At 45.5% G+C, this 21,114-nt stretch overlaps 1 protein-coding gene across 1 annotated transcript; it reads right to left on the bottom strand.

The window, feature by feature from the left end:
- Positions 1 to 2,207: 2,207 nt before the first annotated feature.
- crhbp (corticotropin releasing hormone binding protein) lies at positions 2,208 to 7,135 on the bottom strand. The gene is made up of 7 exons (XM_070988958.1): positions 7,016 to 7,135; positions 6,821 to 6,914; positions 6,299 to 6,456; positions 5,291 to 5,501; positions 4,518 to 4,663; positions 2,993 to 3,110; positions 2,208 to 2,909 (listed from the first exon to the last, which is right to left on the bottom strand). The coding sequence occupies exons 1-7, from the start codon at positions 7,103 to 7,105 to the stop codon at positions 2,755 to 2,757; spliced, it is 972 nt and encodes a 323-aa protein (XP_070845059.1). The 5' UTR covers positions 7,106 to 7,135; the 3' UTR covers positions 2,208 to 2,754.
- Between the last annotated feature and the right edge of the window lie 13,979 nt (positions 7,136 to 21,114).

The raw sequence follows: 21,114 nt of genomic DNA, 5'->3' as shown, positions 1-21,114 counted from the left end.
GTATGAAAGTGCGTGCAGCACAGCGTGGGGCCAGGCCTCTGCTGATAATCTGTAGTAGACACGAACTACAGACCATAGAAAATCAGATATTGACCGGAGTGTTGCAGCTCTTGGTTGTTATTCATTTCATGGCCTGAATGCATCGTCAGGCTTGTTCATTCGTTTCATCGCTGAGCACAGAGGAGACGTACAGGAAGCTGACGGTATGCAGATATTCAAGCATCGTGTTTTAAGAGGCGGACAAACACGTGATTGGTCTTTTCATGGGATTTGAAGACAAGAGGAAAAATACAGCAGAGCCTGAAAAAGAAGTGACCCTTCAAACAGCTGCACAGCTGCTTTGAATCCACACCTTTTCCTGGAATATTCACATTTAAATTAGCGAAAGACCACTAGAGGTGATTATCACCACAACACACACACACACACACACACACGCACGCACGCACACACACACACACACACACACACACACACACGGTGACTTCTGACGTGGGTCGTGATCACACACTCGTTCATCAGCGGCCGTGGCTGCAGGTGTCTGTCAATGATAATACACCTGCGGGCCTTTAATCACTGGTCGCCCCATTGGTTCGTACCGTTCGAGCCATTATTTTCAGAGATATCGCCTGCTGTTCTCTCTGTGGTGACAGTGGAGGGGGGTGATATACCAGAGAGTCATCAAAGACACTGACATCATCCACATCTGAGGGGATAATGAAGTGTCAAACGCTGCCCTGAAGGGTCTCGTGGCTGGTTGCTAAGTTAGGGTTTCTGAATTATTTCTTATGAACCCGAAACAGCTGAAATTTTGTGATATTTAATAGTGGATGGATGTTCATTTTTACATTGGGCCTGTTGTCAATAACATGTCATGTCCCTTTCATGTACCTGCGTGTCAGGTGAGTGAGTGATGCTGAAGAAATGCCCAGAAAAGCGCATTAAGCCAAAAGCTAACATCGGCATGCTAACACGCTAACAGTGACAATGCTAGATAGAGAGATAGATAGAGGCTTTATTTATCCCACAATGGGGGAAATTCACATTTACAGCAGCAAAAGACAGAGTGCAAGAAGTCAGAAGACAAGAAGACTAAAAATAAAAAAAATATTGCACAAATGTTATATAACCTAACGTGGATGTTAGATAGCAGCAACACCATGTTCAGTGTGTTAGCATGCTAACATTGCTTATTAGTGCAGCCGAGGCGGGATCCATCCTCATTATGAATATCTCTGAAGGATTATAGAAATAAGAAGGGTGGCACAGTGGACCAGGTGGGAACACTGTCACCCACAGCTAAAAGGTCCCGGGTTCAATTCCCACCTGGGGCGCTGGGGGCGTGTCTTCCACCATGCCTTCGGTGCCTGCTGCTTGAGGAAAGGGGCATTTCTGTGTGGAGTTTGCATGTTCTCCCCGTGTTCACCTGGGGTATCCTCCATAAAAAGACCCACTAAAAACATGCAAGAAGATCACCGCCTGACCAATGGTGACGATAAAGGAACCGGTCGGCTGGCAGCCCACCGCTCCTGGTCTGCTGCGGAGGAAGGACTGACCAAGGATGGTCAAAAGTGGAGAAGAATTTTACATAAGCATGGCGTGTGCAGTTTCACCCCCAACTCTGCATGTTGTTGTGACAGATAAAGGATGTCTTCTTCATCCGACAGCTGATGAGACACTTCAGAATGAGTGTTATGAATGCAGCCGAATGTGCCTCTAAAGCGTCGTCCCACTGCTTCAGGACACCACTGAACAAACAGTAAGAGCGCTGTCTGGAAAGGTGGAGCAGTGAACACCTCCCATATGCGTTCCTCTGCTGAAACTAATGAATTGAAAGTAATTTAATGGGGCAGTGCACCGAGTAGACGGGAACAGTTGCAGGAATTTCCTTGAACGAAAGGAGGAAGAGGAGCGGTGAATGTCCTGTGCATGAATGTAAATGAGTGTAATGAAGCTTTCACACAGTGCAGATGGTACTTTGTACTTTAAGTGTACATTTAAAGAAGAAATCCTGTTTGTTCTTGCTGTTCAGATCAGATATGTCCCCGTGTTTGAGGACAATGGCTGCACAATCCTTTGTTTCTTATGGGAGTTCTTGAATGTGTTTGCCGTGCGCTGTAGTGCACAACCTTGTTTTTCACTGCTGCACAAATTAAAGCTTGAAAACATGTTTTTTCCCCAACTGCAATAAGAGCAAAAGACAGTTGAGTGCTTTGTCATGCAGAGTAATTTTATTACAAAAAGGCTTTATACAAATTTAACCGTGTATGGCAACGAACACTCGTGTTTATCATATCGAACACTTTGACTGTTGCCCTCCGTGTGGCAGGAAGTGACTCAGCACGCCGCGTGTCATTCAGCAAAATAAACATTCATTTTAGCACCGTTCCCTTTGAAGAATGTTGAACCTTTAAAACATAAAGACAATATCGTAATCCTCGTCTGAATAAATGCACGTATTGCACACAAAGCAAAAATTAAAACGAGCGCGGTTCCACCAAACACAAAAGAACACTTCATTAAACTTTATTCAGCAACGACAAGAACGAGTGAAAAAAGAGATTAAATAACAAACTAACGGAAAGGCCGGTGAAGTTTGGAGTTTATATCATCACTGTGAATGTACATGTCTTATACTTCATACACGTTTATCCAATGAGACGGAAAACCAGGTGGATCTCTCGCTTTTAGTAAAATAATTTTACAAGTGTTTGCGGTCAAATGATGCATTTGTCACTTTGTGATCCTGTGGGATCAGGTGTTGAAGCAGAAATCTTCCACGTTGTTGAGTTTGATGGTCTGCAGCTCCTGGCTGTCCAGCAGCCTGTAGCTGAAAGACACCCGGCTGACGAACTTCCCGCTGGACACCATCCTCACCACCGTGTTCTCACAGCCGACCTTCATGTGAGCTGCCGGGGGAAGAAGAGGAGACATGAACCAGCCAGCGGGGTTTGATGGAGGGAGGGAAGGAGGGAGGGAGGGGAGTACTCACTGGGTCCAGTGAAGGAGATGCAGAGGTCTGTGATGGGCAGCAGCTTCGACGTGTCGATGCCATTTCCTCCCAGCAGCTGCACGAAGTCGCCTGACTCTGCACATCCGGACATGGACCTCTGTGGACATGAACACATGGCTTCAGCAGCGTCCAATGGAGTGAATTTCACTGAGTGCACTGACAATAAAATATAATGATGAAACTATGAAAAATCCATCCATCCATCCATTTTCTATACCCGACTATCCCTATCCCTTTCGGGGTTGCGGGGGGCTGGAGCCTATCCTGGCTGTCAACGGGCGAGAGGCGGGGTACACCCTGGACCGGTCGCCAGTCGATTGCAGGGCAACACACAAGACAGACAACCATTCACGCTCACACTCACACCTAAGGACAATTTCACCAATTAACCTAATGAGCATGTTTTTGGTCTGTGGGAGGAAGCCGGAGTGTCCGGAGGGAACCCACGCATGCACGGGAAGAACAGGCAAACTTCACACAGGAAGGCCCAACCCGACCCAGGGATCGAACCGGTGACCTTCTTGCTGTGAGGCACGCGCACTACCTGCTGCTCCACCGTGCCGCCCCACTATGAAAAATCTGGTTTTAATGTTGGACGTTCTGTGGATGTTTTCTGATGTGATTTCTGTCTTTTCATATTTAAACAATTTATGTCACATTAACATTTAAACCTGCATTAACCGTTTTATGGCCACTTGGTGGCAGCAGAGTGCGAACATTGACATATAACGTCAAAGCTGTTAGCAATCAGCTGCTTATTGACACATAAAGCAGTTACAGAACGACATTATCAGTCATTTAGAGCTGTGTTTCTGTCCACCTGATCAATTCAAGCCCAATATTCATTCTTTTTTTTATCACTGCTTTGGTCTCCACCAACTCCTGAAGTAAATGTTTGGCTGTTAAGTTGCTGAATGCACCACTACGTTCACCGGCTAGTCTCTCACTCTGTCTGCTGTTGGACAGGTGGTGTGCAGAGGGCTTTCAGAGCTGAAACAGTTTTAACAAGATCAGTGAGACGGAACGAAAACGGCCAAACTGTAAAACCAAAACAATCCGAAAGACACTAAAGAGCTGCAGGAAGCTGCAGAGATGGATGATAATTCTCTGCAGGTACTACAAGCCGCCGCCTCTGATTCACTGTTAATATAAAATATTGATCTCACACCTGTTTGGAGGAGATGTTGCTGTTCTTTTGCAAAAGGAGACTGTGAGTTATAAAAGTCATAAAATCAGCTTTAGGGAGCAACAGAAGCAGGTTTAATGTTTTAAAGGGTCGGGTCACTTAAATCAACAGTTTTCAATGCAGAAAATCACCTTTACCAACAGTGAGTAACAGTCTCTGGAAAGACAAATTTCTGGCTGCCTTGAGCCCCTGAACAAATTTCAGTCCATCTCCATCGTGCTGCCTCGAGAAAAACGAGGCGAGGAGGAGAATCAGCAGCACTGTGGCAACATTGAAGTGGATATGACACAGAAGTGAGTGTTTCATGCTTTTACTCACCTTTGGGAAGTTGTTGAAGTGCCCCAGGCTGAACTCAGAGACGTCGATCTCCACTGGATATATGATGGAGAAGCTGCAGTTCCTGTGCTGCTGAGGGATCACCATTGTGTAACTGCCCTCTGGTGACTGGGAGATGACATTACAGGCTATGAAGAGAGGAGAGGAGAGGAGAGGAGAGGAGAGGAGAGGAGAGGAGAGGAGAGGAGAGGAGAGGAGAGGAGAAGAAACGAGAGGAGAGGAGAGGAGAGGAGAGGAGAGGAGAGGAGAGGAGAGGAGAGGAGAGGAGAGGAGAGGAGAGGAGAGGAGGGATGTTACCAGGATTTCCTCGACGGGTTGTCAAGGTGAAGCAAGTGAAGCACTCTCACCAACAGTAAATGTAAAGGTGATTTAACAATGAGCATCAGATGGGACAAAACTCATATTTACAAAATGTTAATTATATGTCTGATTGATGCACAGCCACTATAACTGTGAAGTATTAGACTGACTGAAACAAACACTGCTGTCGTATCGTGAAAGCAAATGAAGTGATTTGATGGAGAAATCAGCAAATTTTGGGTTCATTTTTTTGTTTTGTCCTCATGTGTTACTGTAGGACAGCGTTTCCATGTGATCCTGGTGCTGATGCAGAAACACAGTGAAGGCAGACTGTCCCTGATGACTACAGCAGGCTCGTATCATCACCACAGACTCGCACACTAATTGCTGGACAAGCTGAAGCTGCATTCGAGTGCATTTTACAGCTTCTGTGTGAATGCGATGGTCTTACTCACGGAAAGGGTTGATGTGTTTCCTGACCGTCAGGGTGAAGCTGCTGCCGGCGTTGTGGATGCGGAAGAAGATCATGGCCACGTTCTGAGAGGAGCGCACGCTTCTCCTCAGAGATCCCGAGTCGCAGTAATCCACATAGCGCTCATAAAGAGGCAGCGGGTGGTCCTGGGAGCTGGGGAACTTCTCACCTTTCATCACCCAGCCGTCGAACACCTGCACGGCACACAATACGAGGGAGAGGCAGGACTTCAGATTCAGCCACTGATGATTTCTGCAGGAGTGTCTTTAATGCTTAAATACTTTGGGTTGATTTTGCTCCTTGAACTTAGCTATAAAGGTTTAGACCGTCATGGTAAATGTCGAGAGTATTGAGCACAGAGGGGGAGATTTGAGGGCAGGTCACTGAAAGTAAGCAGGTTAAACACAATAGCTTTATGTTAAAGGAGCTTTTTTCTAATCAGGGAGAGTTTCTAAGCTTCAAGCAGGTTGACTGACTGCAGGCTGGCGACATGAAACAAGCCCAGACCTCAGCACGAAAAGAAAAACAAGATCACATTTCATCACCGTGATTAAATCAGAGTCACAATCCACTTTATTCTCCAAGTGTGTGCACATGCAAGAGGTTTGACTCTGGTTTAACACTGCACTCAATGTACCTGCATAGAAAAATAAAAGGATGATGTGGCAATAAACAATATATCCATGAAATGTACAGTGTGCATTTATTTCTGTTGATGGTGACGGTGAATGAAGGATGGATTACTGCATTTTAAATGGTCGTGTTTTGGTGTCAGAGGGTTAATGACATACAGAATTATGGACCCGAGGAGCTGCTTCTCTACAGAAGGAGTTAAGGATGTTAAAATTAAAGCTGAAAGTCTTTAAATGTCATTTTAAGCTCATATTTTAGCTCCACTTCCAGAACCAGACGCTCCCTCGCGCCTGACGGAGGGTTTCCTAACACCTGTGAGGAGGAAAATGGGGATTTGTGTGAGAAGCTGTCCGTTTACCGTGATGAAGTCTCCTCCCCTGCAGTCGATGTCAACACTGTCGTAGTCCACAGTGATCACCTCGCTGGGCTCTGCCATGAAGAAGGCAGCGCAGCTGAGCTGAGGACGCTCCGCGATGAAGGTGAACTGACCCTCCACTGAGACCATGTCCAGACAGCCTGAGAGACATCACACACATGCAGCTGTGCAGTCAGAGCAATGTGCATTCAACAAAACAGCCGGGCGAAGCACGGAGGATGTTTTCTTTCATTAATATTGTAATTTCCGTTATTTTTCCCATTATTCTTCCTTTTCACTTTATGCACTATTTTGCAAGTCTGTCATTTAATTTTATTAATAATAAATAAAGAAATAAAGCAAACTGAAACTCAAATAATAGAGGGAGAATATTCTAAGAAATATCTTGTGTGAGCTGATCCAGATGAACAGTGAAAGATCAATAAAAGCACATTTGTCTCTTCTCTCTCATAGAAGCTGCACAACCTGTCCTGAGGTCTTCTTGCACGAGCTCTGATGACTTACGTAAAGGTCGGCGGTACATTAGCTCATCAGGTATTTCTCTCTTGAGCTCCGAGTTGAAAAACGAATATAATTCATCTTTGGAGATCTCGTTGTTCTGCAGAAAAGAGGAAAAATGTTCGCACGAAGTTGAACAGGAACTCAAATGTGGGAATTTACAGAAGTGAATGAGGACAAAGTTGATGTCCTGACACTTACCTCGATATATCTGGAGTCTCCCTTGAGGACAGACAGACACAAGACCAGAAAGAAGAGCTGCTCCCGGAAAGTGCGCTCCATAACGCGCATCTCTGTCTGCACGGCGCACCTGAGCGGAAGGTCTGAGCTGCTCTGCGCGCGGCGCCGCTTTTTATAGCAAGTTCTGTAACGAGCAGCTGACGGGGTCGCCGTCACCCACCGTGGACCCCTTCCTCTCCTCCCCTCCTCCCCCACCCTATCTATCCAAATGCGTGGTCGTGACGAGAGCAAGGATGGACGAGCAGAGAGGGACAGACAGAGGGACAGACAGACAGAGGGACAGACGGGCAGCTGATGCCAGAAGAGCATTGATCAGACATCATCTTCCCTCAGATTGTCTCAGGTGGCTGCAGTCCTCCATCAGCTGATGCATTTTAATGTCACCACACTGTTTCAGATCTGCTACTTTTCTGATCAGGTTACAGACTGAATCCAGTGAGGAAGCACAAAGTCAGTGAACCCCACGCACCGATCTGAGTGTGTAAATGTCAAATTAAGGCTAAGAAACATCTTTCTGTAGCTTAATAAGACAAGACCCTCACATTTCTGTCAGCTGATGAGGATTCGGGTCAGAACAGCTGACACATAGAGCTTCAGGTGAGGTTGTTCCATCAGCCGCTGCTCAAAGTCCAAAGTCCAGACTTAAAATGTGAGGCTCTACTTGGTGAAACTAAACTTCCACCAGGGGCCTTTCATCATGGGGCCACAGTGACAACAACAGCAAGCCTGATAGGAAGTACAGTCTGTCTGCTATTCTGTCACATGTCTATTAATAGAATAAACATGGCAAACAGGGGTCAAAGGTCAAGGTGGAATAACAGCGTTCCCTCAGGGCCAATAAATAAAGGAGCAGCTTCAAATGAGAGGCGGGTTCAGAGGCAGGATCTGAAATGAGGTTAAAAAAAACTGAATATTTCATTTGTGATTCGAGATCAAGAACAACAAACGGATCAATGGAGAGACTCGCGATGAGTCGAGCTCTTTAACACGTTTACAGACGTTTACAGCGTAGTGATGCTGTGTGAACAAAGTACTGATGAGATACTTATCGGCTCCTGCTGCTGCTTCAATGTAGCTGCAGAGGAAGAAAACGAGACTTCACAGGACAAACAACCGTTAGAGGGACGCAGGAGTAACTTTACTCTGTGTCTGTAAATACTGGGTGGGACACAGTACTGGGAAACAAAACAGTATCCCTACTGTACTGCTGTCAAATTCTACATCTCCTGTTCTTCAAAGTACACCATCGTTACTCTCTTCTTCCCCGTAGTCTTGTTTTAAAGTGACAAAAAGTACTTTATTGGCACTTGATTCATCCAACAAAATCTCACTGTGAGTCATGCAGTGATTTCTCTCTTTATGTACATTATATACATCACCATGTCTTTCATATATTTAAGCACCTTCAACAGGGGCAGCAGCAGAGGGTCCTTGTCCCAGGATGGACAGACATGAGAAGACCAGAATACTGAAGTTACAGTGAGGACATGTCTGTTCGCGCTCAGGGACGACTCAGACCGTTAAGTTTGTTCATAATAAGTCTCCTCTAAGTGTCATTCTGCACCTGTCCACCAGATGTCCCCAGACTTCTCCACCTGTCCCTGTCACCCCATGCCAGCCCATGTCCACTGCCTCCACCTGCCTGCCGGCACCGAGGAGGCGTTCCTTTGTGCGTTTTACTGGCCGATAGCAAAACTGGATGATGGGAAGTTTAGATTCACACTGCTGTGATGTGCACAGCTTTCACTCAGCTGCCGTCACGCCCGCCTTGTGCGACGCCGTCCTGACAAACCCTTCGGCGCCGTGGTCCGGCTCATTTCAGGGAGGGTGAGAAAACTGCGGTGAAACCAGGGCGAATGCCTCTGAGAGACGGTCCCATTTACACCCAGGAGACGCCATCATGAAACGTGAATCAAGGACCCAAATGACCACATGCCAAACCGTCAACATAATTAGTCTCTGATTATGAGCTGGACAAAGCAAAGGGAACTTCTCATCATGCAAAGTGGATGTTGTGATAATGATTCTGCAGCATCTGTAAAGCTTAATTTGCTTGTTTATGGGCATGAAAACACAATCAGCAGTTAAATGAATGAGCAGCGAAATGCTTGTTGAGAAGTTTTAAGTAGCATTCAGACTTTACGGAGAGTCAAGGACACAGAGTCCTCGTCTTCCACCTGTCTGCGCTCCGTCCCTGAGGGCTGCAGGTGCCTCAGGCTGCTGAAAAGGTCAGAGACGCTGGGCCTGGGTGTAATCCACACCTCCACTGCCGAGCGCCACAAAACAATGTGTTTGTGCCTCCAAGATAAGCAGCAGTATGTGCGTACGCTTGAAAATCCATTAAAATATTCTCACACAGCCAGGAGGCAAATGGAAATCCAGGTTCAAGCTTTAAGTTGGTGCAAAAAAACCCTCATTTTTCCTCACGGAAAGATGAAATCTCTTTTAAAAACCTATAACTCTGTTTGTCCTCACAAGCACCACTGTTAACTGTGAGTTCATGAAGTCTAAATATTGGCCATCTATATTCATATTTAGGATATTTCTACCTGTTTTTTGGCTGCATGTCTTTATGTTGAGACGACTCACGTCAGGTTGTGTGTAATATCTCCATCAGCTCTGAAATCTTTGATCTGATAAACAAGGCCCTGAAGAGGCATCATGCCTGTCAGTCATCTTCAAACTTGGTTGCCATTGGCTCAGTTTTCAAACAGAAGAGGAAAAGGCGGGCCTTCCGTTCAGCTCAGACTGCTATTGGCTTCCCTGGTTGCTGGCTTCACATGCGGACTGTGATTGGTCAAGTTTGGTTTGATTTAAAAGCTGAGACTGGAGACAATATGGCCGCCGTCAGTGTTTGTTTGTGGAAGTTTGAAGTGAAGACTCAGAGGACGAGCACATTTCCTGCTAATGTGAAGGAGGAATCGTCTTTCTGTGGATTATTTCATGTTTTGGACTAAAAATCTTGACTTCAGTGGATCGACGGGGACGTTTTTGTGGATCAGTGCGAGACGTCAGCGGTGAGTTTCCTGAATGTTTGTTGATTGATTGATGCATCTGGTTTGTGTTGATCGATTGATCGAGTGTGTGACTCGACCGGCCGATAAGAGTTCGACTTGGTTTGCTTCAGCTCCAGCGCATTAAGGTCACTGACGCTCACAGAAATTGTGCAAAATGGTCATAACTCCTGCGGCGCTGGTGGACAAACGCAGCACATTGGTGTTCCACTGGTTTGCACACTGAAAAGTGACAGAAGTTGTTGTGTGAAGGACATTCTGCACGTCCAGGTCCTGCATCAGGAGGTTCAGGTCCGTCTCACAACCCTACAGGCTTCATTTGACGTACACTGACCTAAGATATTGTTGCCTAAACAGATTCTTCCTGGTTTGGCCTCAGATATTCATGCTGTCTAACAGATCTGGACTGTCCCCGTCTGAGTGCACAGTTTTTGCATAACCAACATTTGAAAACTGTAAAAAAGGACAAATATCTGATGTTTCATTCCTTTTTTCCAGTCATCGGTGCACACGTGCATGAACGTACATCTGCTGGTTTAATGTCTGTAAACGTGTCGGATGTAGAAACGACTCAAACACTCTTCAGTTTTGTTCATCTTCATCCTGTTTGTGCCTGTTTCTACGTCCTGGTGATATTTGCAGGAACCTGCTGGTTTAAAAGTCTTTTCCATCACTGCATGTGGAGCAGTTTCATGCCATGATCTCTACATTCAACATATGTTTTTAAATCAGACACACTTTGCATTGAGCTGGCTGATTTGAGCTGTTTTCACGTGTGTGATGCATGCGGACCTTTCCGGTCGATCGCTCATTAAAGCTATTTTCTGCCTCTTTGGACCGATGTGCGTAGGAGTTTTATTTGGCTGCTGAGTGGATCTGCATTGACGGCGGCCACTCCAAGCGTTCTGTGGTGAGAGGTCGGGCTGAATAGCAGAAGCCATTAAGAGCTGGTGATGAAGCTTCGTTTGGCTCCATCGGACGCCTCCCGCTGTGTCCTCTCTGGAAGTTACGTACGTTACATGTTAGCGGAGCGTCCACTTTAGGGCTCCAATGTGCCTTTGTTACTCACATCTGCACGAGCTGTAGCTCTTTGGACAGAAACGTCTCCATGTGGCGTTGGAGAGCCACTTCTGTTCGGCTGAATCGGGCAGCTTCAGATTAGAACAAATCTGTTCCTTTCTCTGAAAACGGCCGCCCTGTTTCTCAAATCAGGACCGTGTATGAAGTCACGCTGGTTGGAAATATTTTGATTTGAGTGGAAAAGGAGAGAAAGTGGATGAAAATAGTTTCTGGTGAATCAGAAACTGCATGGTCGGCTGCAGGCTGACTTCCAGCTAACATCTGTGTGGTTGGTTTGTTTTCTTTGTGTGAGACAGGAGGAGGTCAGAGTTCATCGAAGTCATGAGGGTTCATCCTCTGGGGAACACAAACGTCTGTTGAAGTGTTTCAGTCTGTGCCAAAGCGATGGACCGACCAGCAGGCGGAGACAGCCGTCCATAGAGTGGACAGATCGCTGTCAACACCACACCTGATCTCAGCCTCCTGAGCTTTGACTGCTGTCTTCTGTTTGACGTGTCCCCCGTGGGACATTCATCAAGACTGAAAGCGAAAATGCTCCGATCTTTACTGTCAAACGCTCGTGAAGAACAGAAGCGAACAGATGCAGACGAGCGCTAACGGCTGCGCTCGTGTTCATAGAAATTCTGAACATGCTGCCTTCAGGGCCGCGAGCCAAACACTGAGGCCGGGAGGCTGTGAGCGCTCCTTGTGTCTGCCCCCCCCCACGCTGAAAAACAGCCTCACTTTCAGCACGTAAATCTTTTGTAAGATCGTCGACTCTTCAGGTGTTTCCGTCGTCAGTAATCAGAAAATATCATTTCTTATCACGCGACAAGCCGTCATGCCCGACGGACGGTCTCCCGCCGAGACGTCCTGATGCTCAGACTAATGTGAGAGGTGAGAGGACAGCGAGCGGGTTCAGGTCTGATCAAATCATTTGGAGTTTACCGGTAAGCTCTCTGCCATCAGTGCTGACGTGTCTGACATGTCAATCCCTGCCAGAGCTTTGTGTTGACGTCCAGCTGGATGAGAAAAGGTCATTTATCTTTGTGGCATGTGTCACGTAATCACTATAAAACAAGAAAAATGCGAAATCAGGATGAATTCATGCAGCTAAGACAACAAAAAACATGCTTCAGTTAAGAAATGACAGCAGAGCCGTCTGGATGCTCTTCTTCACTGTTTCATTACAGAATATCTTAATGTAAAGTGAAGCTGCAGCCAGTGACAGGAAATGAAACTAATCAGCGCTCGAGATTCACAAATGTCACTCGCTTCACTGTCTGTTCAATAAAGTTTACACAAAATATGCACACACACAGAGCTGCACACACTCCTCCAGTCTGATTTGGATTTGCTGTTTTATCCTGTTAAGAGAGTCAGCAGAGGCTTTGTGGACCTCGATGGTGTAAAAATCAGCGTGGCAGCGTTATCACTGACGTTTTAATCCACTCGTGCCATAAATCTGCACGTCAGCAGGATGAATTCAGCTGTTTGGCCTTTTTGTTGGATCTGCAGCATTTGCGTGTGTGTTTCTGTACTAAACACTGGTTTAATGCACATAAAGTGTAGAAGAGTGCTAACGGTGTAGCTGATGAGTAGATGGTGCAGAAGAAAAATGAATTGTGGCTTTTTAAGCAGAGTTTATTCTGTGGTTGCTGTGAGGATGAAGACATGTTTAAGTTTGGACTAAAACATGAGGACGGACTGTGAAGACCGCAGCTGAAGAGACAAGTTAGCTAACTCATTCAAATCTATTTATTTATTAGAAGAAGAAGAAGAAGAAGAAGAAGAAGAAGAAGAAGTGAGTGTTGATGAACATTTTGGGGTTAGAGTTGGTTGGTTTGGTGGACAAAATGAAGGCTGCTGAGGATAAACACCGGTTACATGAAGTTATGTTGATATGTGACGGCCTCGTGACCTCAGACGTCATGTACTGTATGTACACACACACACACACACACACACACACACACACACAGGTGTGAAAGCCTCCTCCATGCATCAGAATGTAACGTAAGCTTTCTGTGGCATGTGTGTGTGTGTGTGTGTGTGTGTGTGTGTGTGTGTGTGTGTGTGCGTGTGTGTGTGTGTGTGTGTGTGTGTGTGTGTGTGTGTGTGTGTGTGTGTGTGTGTGTGTGTGTGTGTGTGTGTGTAAGACGGATTCAGTTCATCCATGCATAATTCAGGTTTAGGGAAACAAAGGCCTGCTTATGTCATAACAGGGTAAGCTACACATTCCTGCAAGTGGAGCAGAAGCGAGTGAAATCCAGCCTGCTGGTAAACAGGATGAGAGCTCACTCAGCATCTTCAGCCTCTGTGTGCCTGCAGGAAGCCATCAGACCCGTTTCAGGCTTTCATTCACCTGATTAACAGCCTGTAATTAACACTAAATATTCAGTTTTACTTGGTGGAAAATCATATTGGCTGTAACTCTTCTGCTTGTTTAATTCACCAGCAAGTTGTTTGTTCTACAGTTTATTGTCTCTGTCTGTGGACATTTGTCCTCCCATTAACTGACTGACCAATCAGAGGCTCTTCTGTTCTCGTGGTTCTCTTGACTTCTTCTCTTCGTCGTGGTCTCAGTCTGGTGCCTCTTTTGTTCGGGAAAACTCTCCTTTTCACCGAGGCTGTCTTCATTTCAGCTTCGTCGTGTGTGCAGGACATAAAGAGGGATGGAAGTGTTGTCTCTCACGGTCCCACAGTGTGTGCAACAACGGAAAGATAAAACGTGTTTAGACATAAATACAGAGGTTAAAAATCTACAAGTTCAAGAAACATGAACGTTTCAGGACAAACAGCTGTCGCAAACAGTGCAGTGCAAACAGACAGCAGCAGCTTTTATTTCACTCTCTTTCCATAAAGCTGTGTTTCTTGCTTCCTTCCACGCTGAAGCATGTCCTCCTCTTCCTCACATCACTCATCACTCCAGCTTTGATCACTGCAGAAGAAGAAGAGCTGCTGAAGCTCAGGATGTGTTGAGCTGCTCAGATATCATCTGCCATCCTTCTCTTCTTCTGCCCCCTGCTGGTCAGCTGAGGAGCCTGCAGAGGAGTTACATGTTTGCTGTTCTACTACTACCTTCTGATTAATCAAACTAATGAAATGCAATATAAAGAAGTGTCTGCTGTGGAAATCTTCAGGATGGAAAGCGGGCGTCTGACATTGAATTCATCATCAAGAAGCTGCAGAGGATGAATTTCCTGCAGCAGCTTTGGAGGTTCAAGCTGCCCGAGGAGCTGCTGATCCGGTCTGCGGTCGTCCGGTCTGTTCTGGGTTCAGGTCGGCCGAACTGGACGGGAAGAGCCAGGGCTGCAGAGGGACCGCTGGCGCCAACCTGCCGTCCGTCCAGAGACAAGAAATGGACAGGAAACATCGCAGCCTGGACAACCTTCTCCACCTTCTCTCCTCTGGGAGGCGCTGCAGAGCTCTGTGCACCAAAAGACCAGTTTGTGGCCTCAGTCAGTCAAACAGTTAGTCAGCCTGGAACAATGAAACGTCCTCTCACCTGCAAAATACCAGTCATATATTCAAATACTGCATGCTCCATATCATACTGTGGTATTCCTGTGTACACTTCATTTTATTTATATTTACAGAAACAGCTGACTTGCAGACAGACACTGGACGTTGTTGGTCCCTGTTGCTTTTTGTATATATATTTACATATTCAGCTGCATGTGTGTACATAATAGTTGTGTTTATTTTCTCTTTGTTCAGCTTCGTTTTAGCTGCATGTCCTCGTACGTGTGCACAATAAAGCTGACCGTGTGAGTATTTCATGGATTTGCTTCATCTGACAAAACTCAAAACTCCAATGAATCAAAAGAATATAATAATTACAGAAAGTAAAAGTTCTCGTTCTGACGTGCCGCTCAGCCGTGTGGTCGTACTTTCTTGGAAATTTACAGTACAAATAAAGGGACACGAGTACAAGTACAAGTTAGTGGACCATGAGTTGAGATTGTTTTGTCAACTGCTGCTTTCAAGGTTAACAGTGAACCGTCAGCCTGGAGTTTTGACTGTGAACTGAACGTCTCTTCTTTCACGGCCGCTGAGCCACCTTCATCTGCTGATGAAGACCATGCCATGTGCTCAGAAGCCCCTGAACGAGCTCATCCGTGGACCTTGACAGAGTTTTATTAGCTTCTCAGGTCAAAAATGAGTCTCGACATCTTTTTCAATCCTCCTTCCAGGAAGACGTAGAAACTGTGTCATAATCTGGACGCGTCACAGCTAAACGGTTGTTTTCTGGCTGCAATGTCTGCGGATCTCCAGACTCGTATTTATCCCCTCTGACGTGTCCTCATGTGTCTCTCAGAGGTGCAGAGACATTCATCACAGCCCGTCCTGCAGCACCCCGACATGAACGCTGTTTGTTCTCCACTGGTGAATACATCACCAGTAAAAACTTGATCAAATCAGTGGATTCCCCTTGATAGCAAAATCAGACTATTTAAACGTAGTCTCAGTGACGCCACCCACAGAAATTAGATATAAAACTGTCTTTTGAACCAGGCTGTAAAATGTTTATGTCTGCTGTAAAGCTGGGCCTGTTAATATGGGGGTCTATGGGAACTGACTCGCTTTTGGAACCGGCCTCACGTGGCCATTCGAGGAAGTTTTTGGCACTTTGATGAGCATATTTCTGTCAGTTCCGTCTCAGATCTATAATATTATAGTTAAATATAAAAGTCAATATAGTTTAAGTATCAGTAACCTGACGTCCATGACAAGTAAAAGAGCTGTATCAAAATACACACTTTATGTATCAAAAGTACTCCTTTAGCAAATGATGCTTTTACACTTAAGCAGCATTTTTTTCTCATAAGAGGAAATCTATAACAATATTCAAGAATCTGAGGTGTTTTCTATGGAAAACCTCAAATATTATAATAAAAATAAAGTCATGTAAGTTGAAAATACTCAAATACAGTTACCTCAAATTTGTATTTTGTAGTACTTGATGAAATGTACTTAGTTACTTTCCACCACTGTTTTAATTTGTTGGTTAAGATTTTGCTTCCAGTCGTTTTAACTGCAAGTAAAAGTACTGCATTCAAAACCTTATGTAAAGGTGTAAATGTCGTCTAGAGAATGTACTTAAAGTAAAAGTACTCGTGTGTGAGTAAAGTGTCCCTGTCAGTGTGTTTCTCTCTGCTGTCTGTGCATTCATGTTCCTGCTGCGCTCATGTGTTCATTCATGTTCCTGCTGCATTCATGTGTTCATTCATGTTCCTGCTGCGCTCATGTGTTCATTCATGTTCCTGCTGCGCTCATGTGTTCATTCATGTTCCTGCTGCGTTCATGTGTTCATTCATGTTCCTGCTGCATTCATGTGTTCATTCATGTTCCTGCTGCACTCATGTGTTCATTCATGTTCCTGCTGCATTCATGTGTTCATTCATGTTCCTGCTGCGCTCATGTGTTCATTCATGTTCCTGCTACATTCATGTGTTCATTCATGTTCCTGCTGCGTTCATGTGTTCATTCATGTGTTCATTCATGTTCCTGCTGTAGATGTTTCAGCTCATTGAACTCCTTTATCTCCTGTTGCTGCTTTAATCTTCATCAATGCTTCAGATTCTAGAAGATCATCACGTTTGCAGCGCGGCGTCCTGTGAGAACCACGTATCTCCAAAAAGAAAAACAGGCTGTTTTCAGCTTTGTGATGAAGCTTTTTCAGCTGATCCAAGAAGCTTTTAAAGAGTTCATTGAGCTGAAGACATGAAGGAACTCTTCATCCTTCAGTTTATCAGAAAAACTCAAAATCAGGAAGGGTACAAACTGTAAACTGTAAAGTAACTGAAGCTGGCAGAGATGTAGTGGACTTGAAGTATAAAGTTACATAACAGAAATACTGCAGTAAAGCTGAGTAAATGTACTCGGTTACAGTGCAGCTCTGGCTGAGGACACTAGGGCCGCACGGACTCCAGCCTGCCGGCTCAGGCTGAACCCAGAAGGTTATGAAGTTCAGGCCGACTCCACCTGAAGGGTCCAGCCGTCGGTACCTGAGAGAGTCCTCGCAGCTCTGCGCGCGCCTCTCACACACCTGTGAGCAGTGAAAGCAGTCCGAGCTGCTCCCGTCGTGTAGATTTCACACTGAAGGATCAAACTCCGAGGCTTTAAGACATGAGCGGACTGTCAGCGGAGGAAAGCGCGTCATTCCCCAACGGACCGCCAAAGGTAGGAGCTGACTGCGGGACTCACGCGCTGCGAACAGCCTGCAGGCAGAGCTGCGACACGAGCGACTTCTGCGACCTCATTAGCCATCATTTATTAAATAGGTGTCAAGGTGTCAGGAGGTCCTCATACAGGCTGCACGCCCAAACTACTGCCACACGTGTCATCTGTAACCTGCTGCTCGTTAAGGAGCAATAAACAAATAAACAAATAAATCAAATCAAACGAACGTCCATGATTGGACTTTAAAGTGCAGAGCGTGGACAGCCGTGTGCACTGATTGGGTGGAAACATCTTAACCATGAAGCCTGCTCTTACTTTCATTGGCTCGTCCTTCATTATTTATGAGTTGTATTGCTGGAAACACGTTTGCTTCAGTCTTTCTGCTCTTTACACTGACAGAAAAGAAAAACTGTAAAGCTCCAGAAAATGATGTTTGGAGCGCAGTTTGTGCTCTTAATGACGGTTTACAGTGTTCACAATGTTCATTATTATAGTTGATTAATGTCACTCATCAGAGCTGCTGGCAGTTTGCACGTTTGCATTAGTGGTTTTTCAAAATAAAAGCTGGACGTTTGGAGTGTGAAGACAGATGTGGAGGGAAGTGCACAGCTGCACAGTTGTGAGGTGAACTCTGACCTGTCACTGCAGGTGTGTCAGCCCGCGTGCTCACCTGAACGCTGGCTCCTCGCGCTGCCTCTGATCTCTCATCTGGCCAGCAGCTGAAGGTGAGGCCTGCCACCAGGGGGCGGTCTGCAGTCCCAGCAGCAGCTCGCTGAATCAGATCTGTGGCGCCACACGGACAGTAGTTTATTTAAAGGCAGCACTGAAATAAGTATTTAAATCCTTCAGTACTGTAAAAAAATACTCCATTACAGTCAGATTCGTGCGTTGAACGTGTTCCTTTAGTAAAAGTACAGAAGTATTATTTGGAGAATGTACTTAAAGTTCAAAACTCAGAGTAGTCACTGCAGTAAAGTGCTCCCTGCCAGTGTTTTACTCTAAAATACTGCATTTTTGGAGTACTTTCATGTGTGCTATTTTACACACTGTTTATACGTTTAATTAATTATGTTGTAAAAGCCAATCATATGTTCTGGGTGTAAAATCCTAATTTGTAAAGTAACTAGTAACTGTAGCTGTGAAATGTACGACATGTACCTCTGACACGTCGTGGCGTAGAAGTATAAAGTGGCAGAAATACTGCAGTACGCTCAGAGCGATGTACTTTCCGTATGGATGCTTTTCTGTGCACAGTGCAGCTCTTGTGCGGCTTCTTCTCCTTCTCGTTGTACACTGGGGTCACTGGAAGTGTTGGCACATCCTTTCTGCCCACGTTCAGCTCTCTGTGGCTCTGAGCTGCATGTGGCCGAGCAGTGGATGAGGTGATCATACTGAAGTCATACGCTGTGCTGCAAAGCTGGACTCGAGCCAGGCCTGCTGGTACACGCAGCGTGGAGGTATGAACCTGCTGAGGAGTAGATAACACTGTGTAATAAACACGGCGTGCTATAATGTCCTGACAGATGAACTGAGTCTATACTGAGAGCCATGAGCCGCTGCTCCATGTGACGTGGGCGAGATATTTAACAGCTCTAAAGTTAGACGCCATCGGTCCAGCACCACTTTATGGTACTTTGTAAAGGCTTTATACGTTTCAACTAGAGGTATAAATAAGTAATACATTATTAATTAATGACTTACTGATCAGTGATGAGTAGAAATAAAGTTAAAGATTAAATATTTCCAACCACAAATGTGATGTGAAAGTTTACAATTATTTAATGACAAATGAAGCAAATGTGCAGCATAATTAAACCTGCATGAACAGAAGTTTTACCACTGAGAGGTAGCATGAACAAGCCGTAAACACAACACATTTAAAGCCGTTTAAAGCTGCTGTTTGATGAATGTCAGCTTATCCGAGCATTGATTCAGAGTCACGTTAGTGCCCACTTCATGAACGTGCTCCGCTCATGCTCTGTTTTGGTCTCCTCCAGCTCCGGAGGGAAATATCTGGCTTTTTAGCTGCTAAGTGCTCCACTTGTTCACCAGCCAGTTGCTAGCTGTGTGTGTGACGGTGCACAGCGTTTGGCTGAATCAGAGCGCAGAGACTGAAACACAACACTGAGCTGACAGACGCTGCAGAGCTGCACCGCCGTCAGGTGACGCTCGCCACTACAAGTGGCCCCTTTGTCGTCATGTGATCCCTCGCTGACACAAACATATTGATTGCAGCATGTTTTAAAAGGGTGAACACAAAGCTGGAGCCATAGAGGAGAATAATGGTGGCCAGTACACATGGCCGCCGCGGACTGGAGCCTGGCCACGCCGATCTGTTGGAGGTTTCATAAGAAGAATCACCCATTCATGCCGAACTCCATCCTCATTTCACCGTTGCCTGAGGCTCAAACTCAAAATAATGACTGTTCTGGTCACAAGCAAATCCAGACTGTTTGACAGGAGATGCATGGTGATCAGGTGTCGTTACACATGACCGAATCCTGGTATCAACCATCAGAGAAACAGACTGATTAAAGCTTCGATCGGACAAATCCACCAATGATGATTTTCACTTTTCATATGCAACAATTTCCCAAAGCTCAAATGTCTGAAACACAAACATAAGAACAGGAAGTCGTCGCAGTTTCTGAACCTGAAACCAGCTTCAAACCACTGACGTTAGCTTGACAAACACCTGAGAGGATTCGCTTTTATCAGCCAGTTCATCAGCTGACTGATTTCCATCTACATCCCAGTGTGGTTCAGTGGCTGTCAGAGCAGTTTTAAGGCTTCGTTTCAGTGACTGTTGAATATTTGTTATTTATTTGCTCATCGTTTTCTTATCTGTTGTCTGTTTCTGGACAGACTCACCGTGTTTTATAAGTGTCTTCACATTATTGTTTATTGTGGAATAAAGGAGTTAAATAAATCAACTTTAAAAAGTGATATTAAACATTAGACAAGTGAGCATTTCGAGGACCTCTGGAAAACAGGATTTGTAAGGGATATTCAGTGCAATCAAAATACGACACACTCTGCTCTGGTGGGATCTGCTCCATTTATTTTGGAATTTATAAACCAAACTAGATATTTAGGAAATAAAAGACAGATTAACCGACGATAATGAATCTAACAGTCAAACACAACGCTCACACGGCTGCATCATTCATGCAGAACAAACTCATATCTGAGCATCTTTAGCAAGAAATCTATAAATATGAGCCCAAAGAGAAGGAGGGGGTCTTCGGGCAGTAAGTGGTTTTCATCAGCCTCCATTAGCTTCCTTTGACAGCATTATGTCCAATTCAGCAGAGTGAGGCTTCAGATGACCCCTGGAGTCAGGAGCGTGGCCTCCTGGGAGATTAGAGGGTCATGATGGAGAGATGGAAGTGATATAATGTTAGAGGGAGGGAGGAGGGAGAGATGGACCGTGGCCAATCATCGACAAGCAGAATAACTGAAGAGGAGACGGACAGATTTGATGAAGCCAGTTTCCCTCCACAGGCCTGAAGCGCGCGCATGTCTCAGAGGACGAAGCCGGATGTGAAGACAGAGGTGATGAAGAGCAGCCAGGTGGTTTAGTCCGTTTATTGTCTCATCCATCAGTCCGGCTCGTTTAGCAGACGCGCCGGCGGCTCCGATCACCTTCCGTCCTAAATATGACATCGAAATCCAAGATCCGACGGTAGCGGAGGCTGAGGAGGGAGCGGATTCACGGGACGCATGAATTAAACAATCACCAACGCCACCTCACGTCCCCTCCCCCCCAATAACCTCCCCCTTCATGTGCTCAAACGGAGG

Source organism: Chaetodon trifascialis, chromosome 20 (assembly GCF_039877785.1).
Source record: "Chaetodon trifascialis isolate fChaTrf1 chromosome 20, fChaTrf1.hap1, whole genome shotgun sequence".
Lineage (NCBI taxonomy): Eukaryota > Metazoa > Chordata > Actinopteri > Chaetodontiformes > Chaetodontidae > Chaetodon > Chaetodon trifascialis.
Note: the sequence above shows the minus strand (reverse complement) of the source record. Positions and strands in the feature narration are given on the sequence as shown.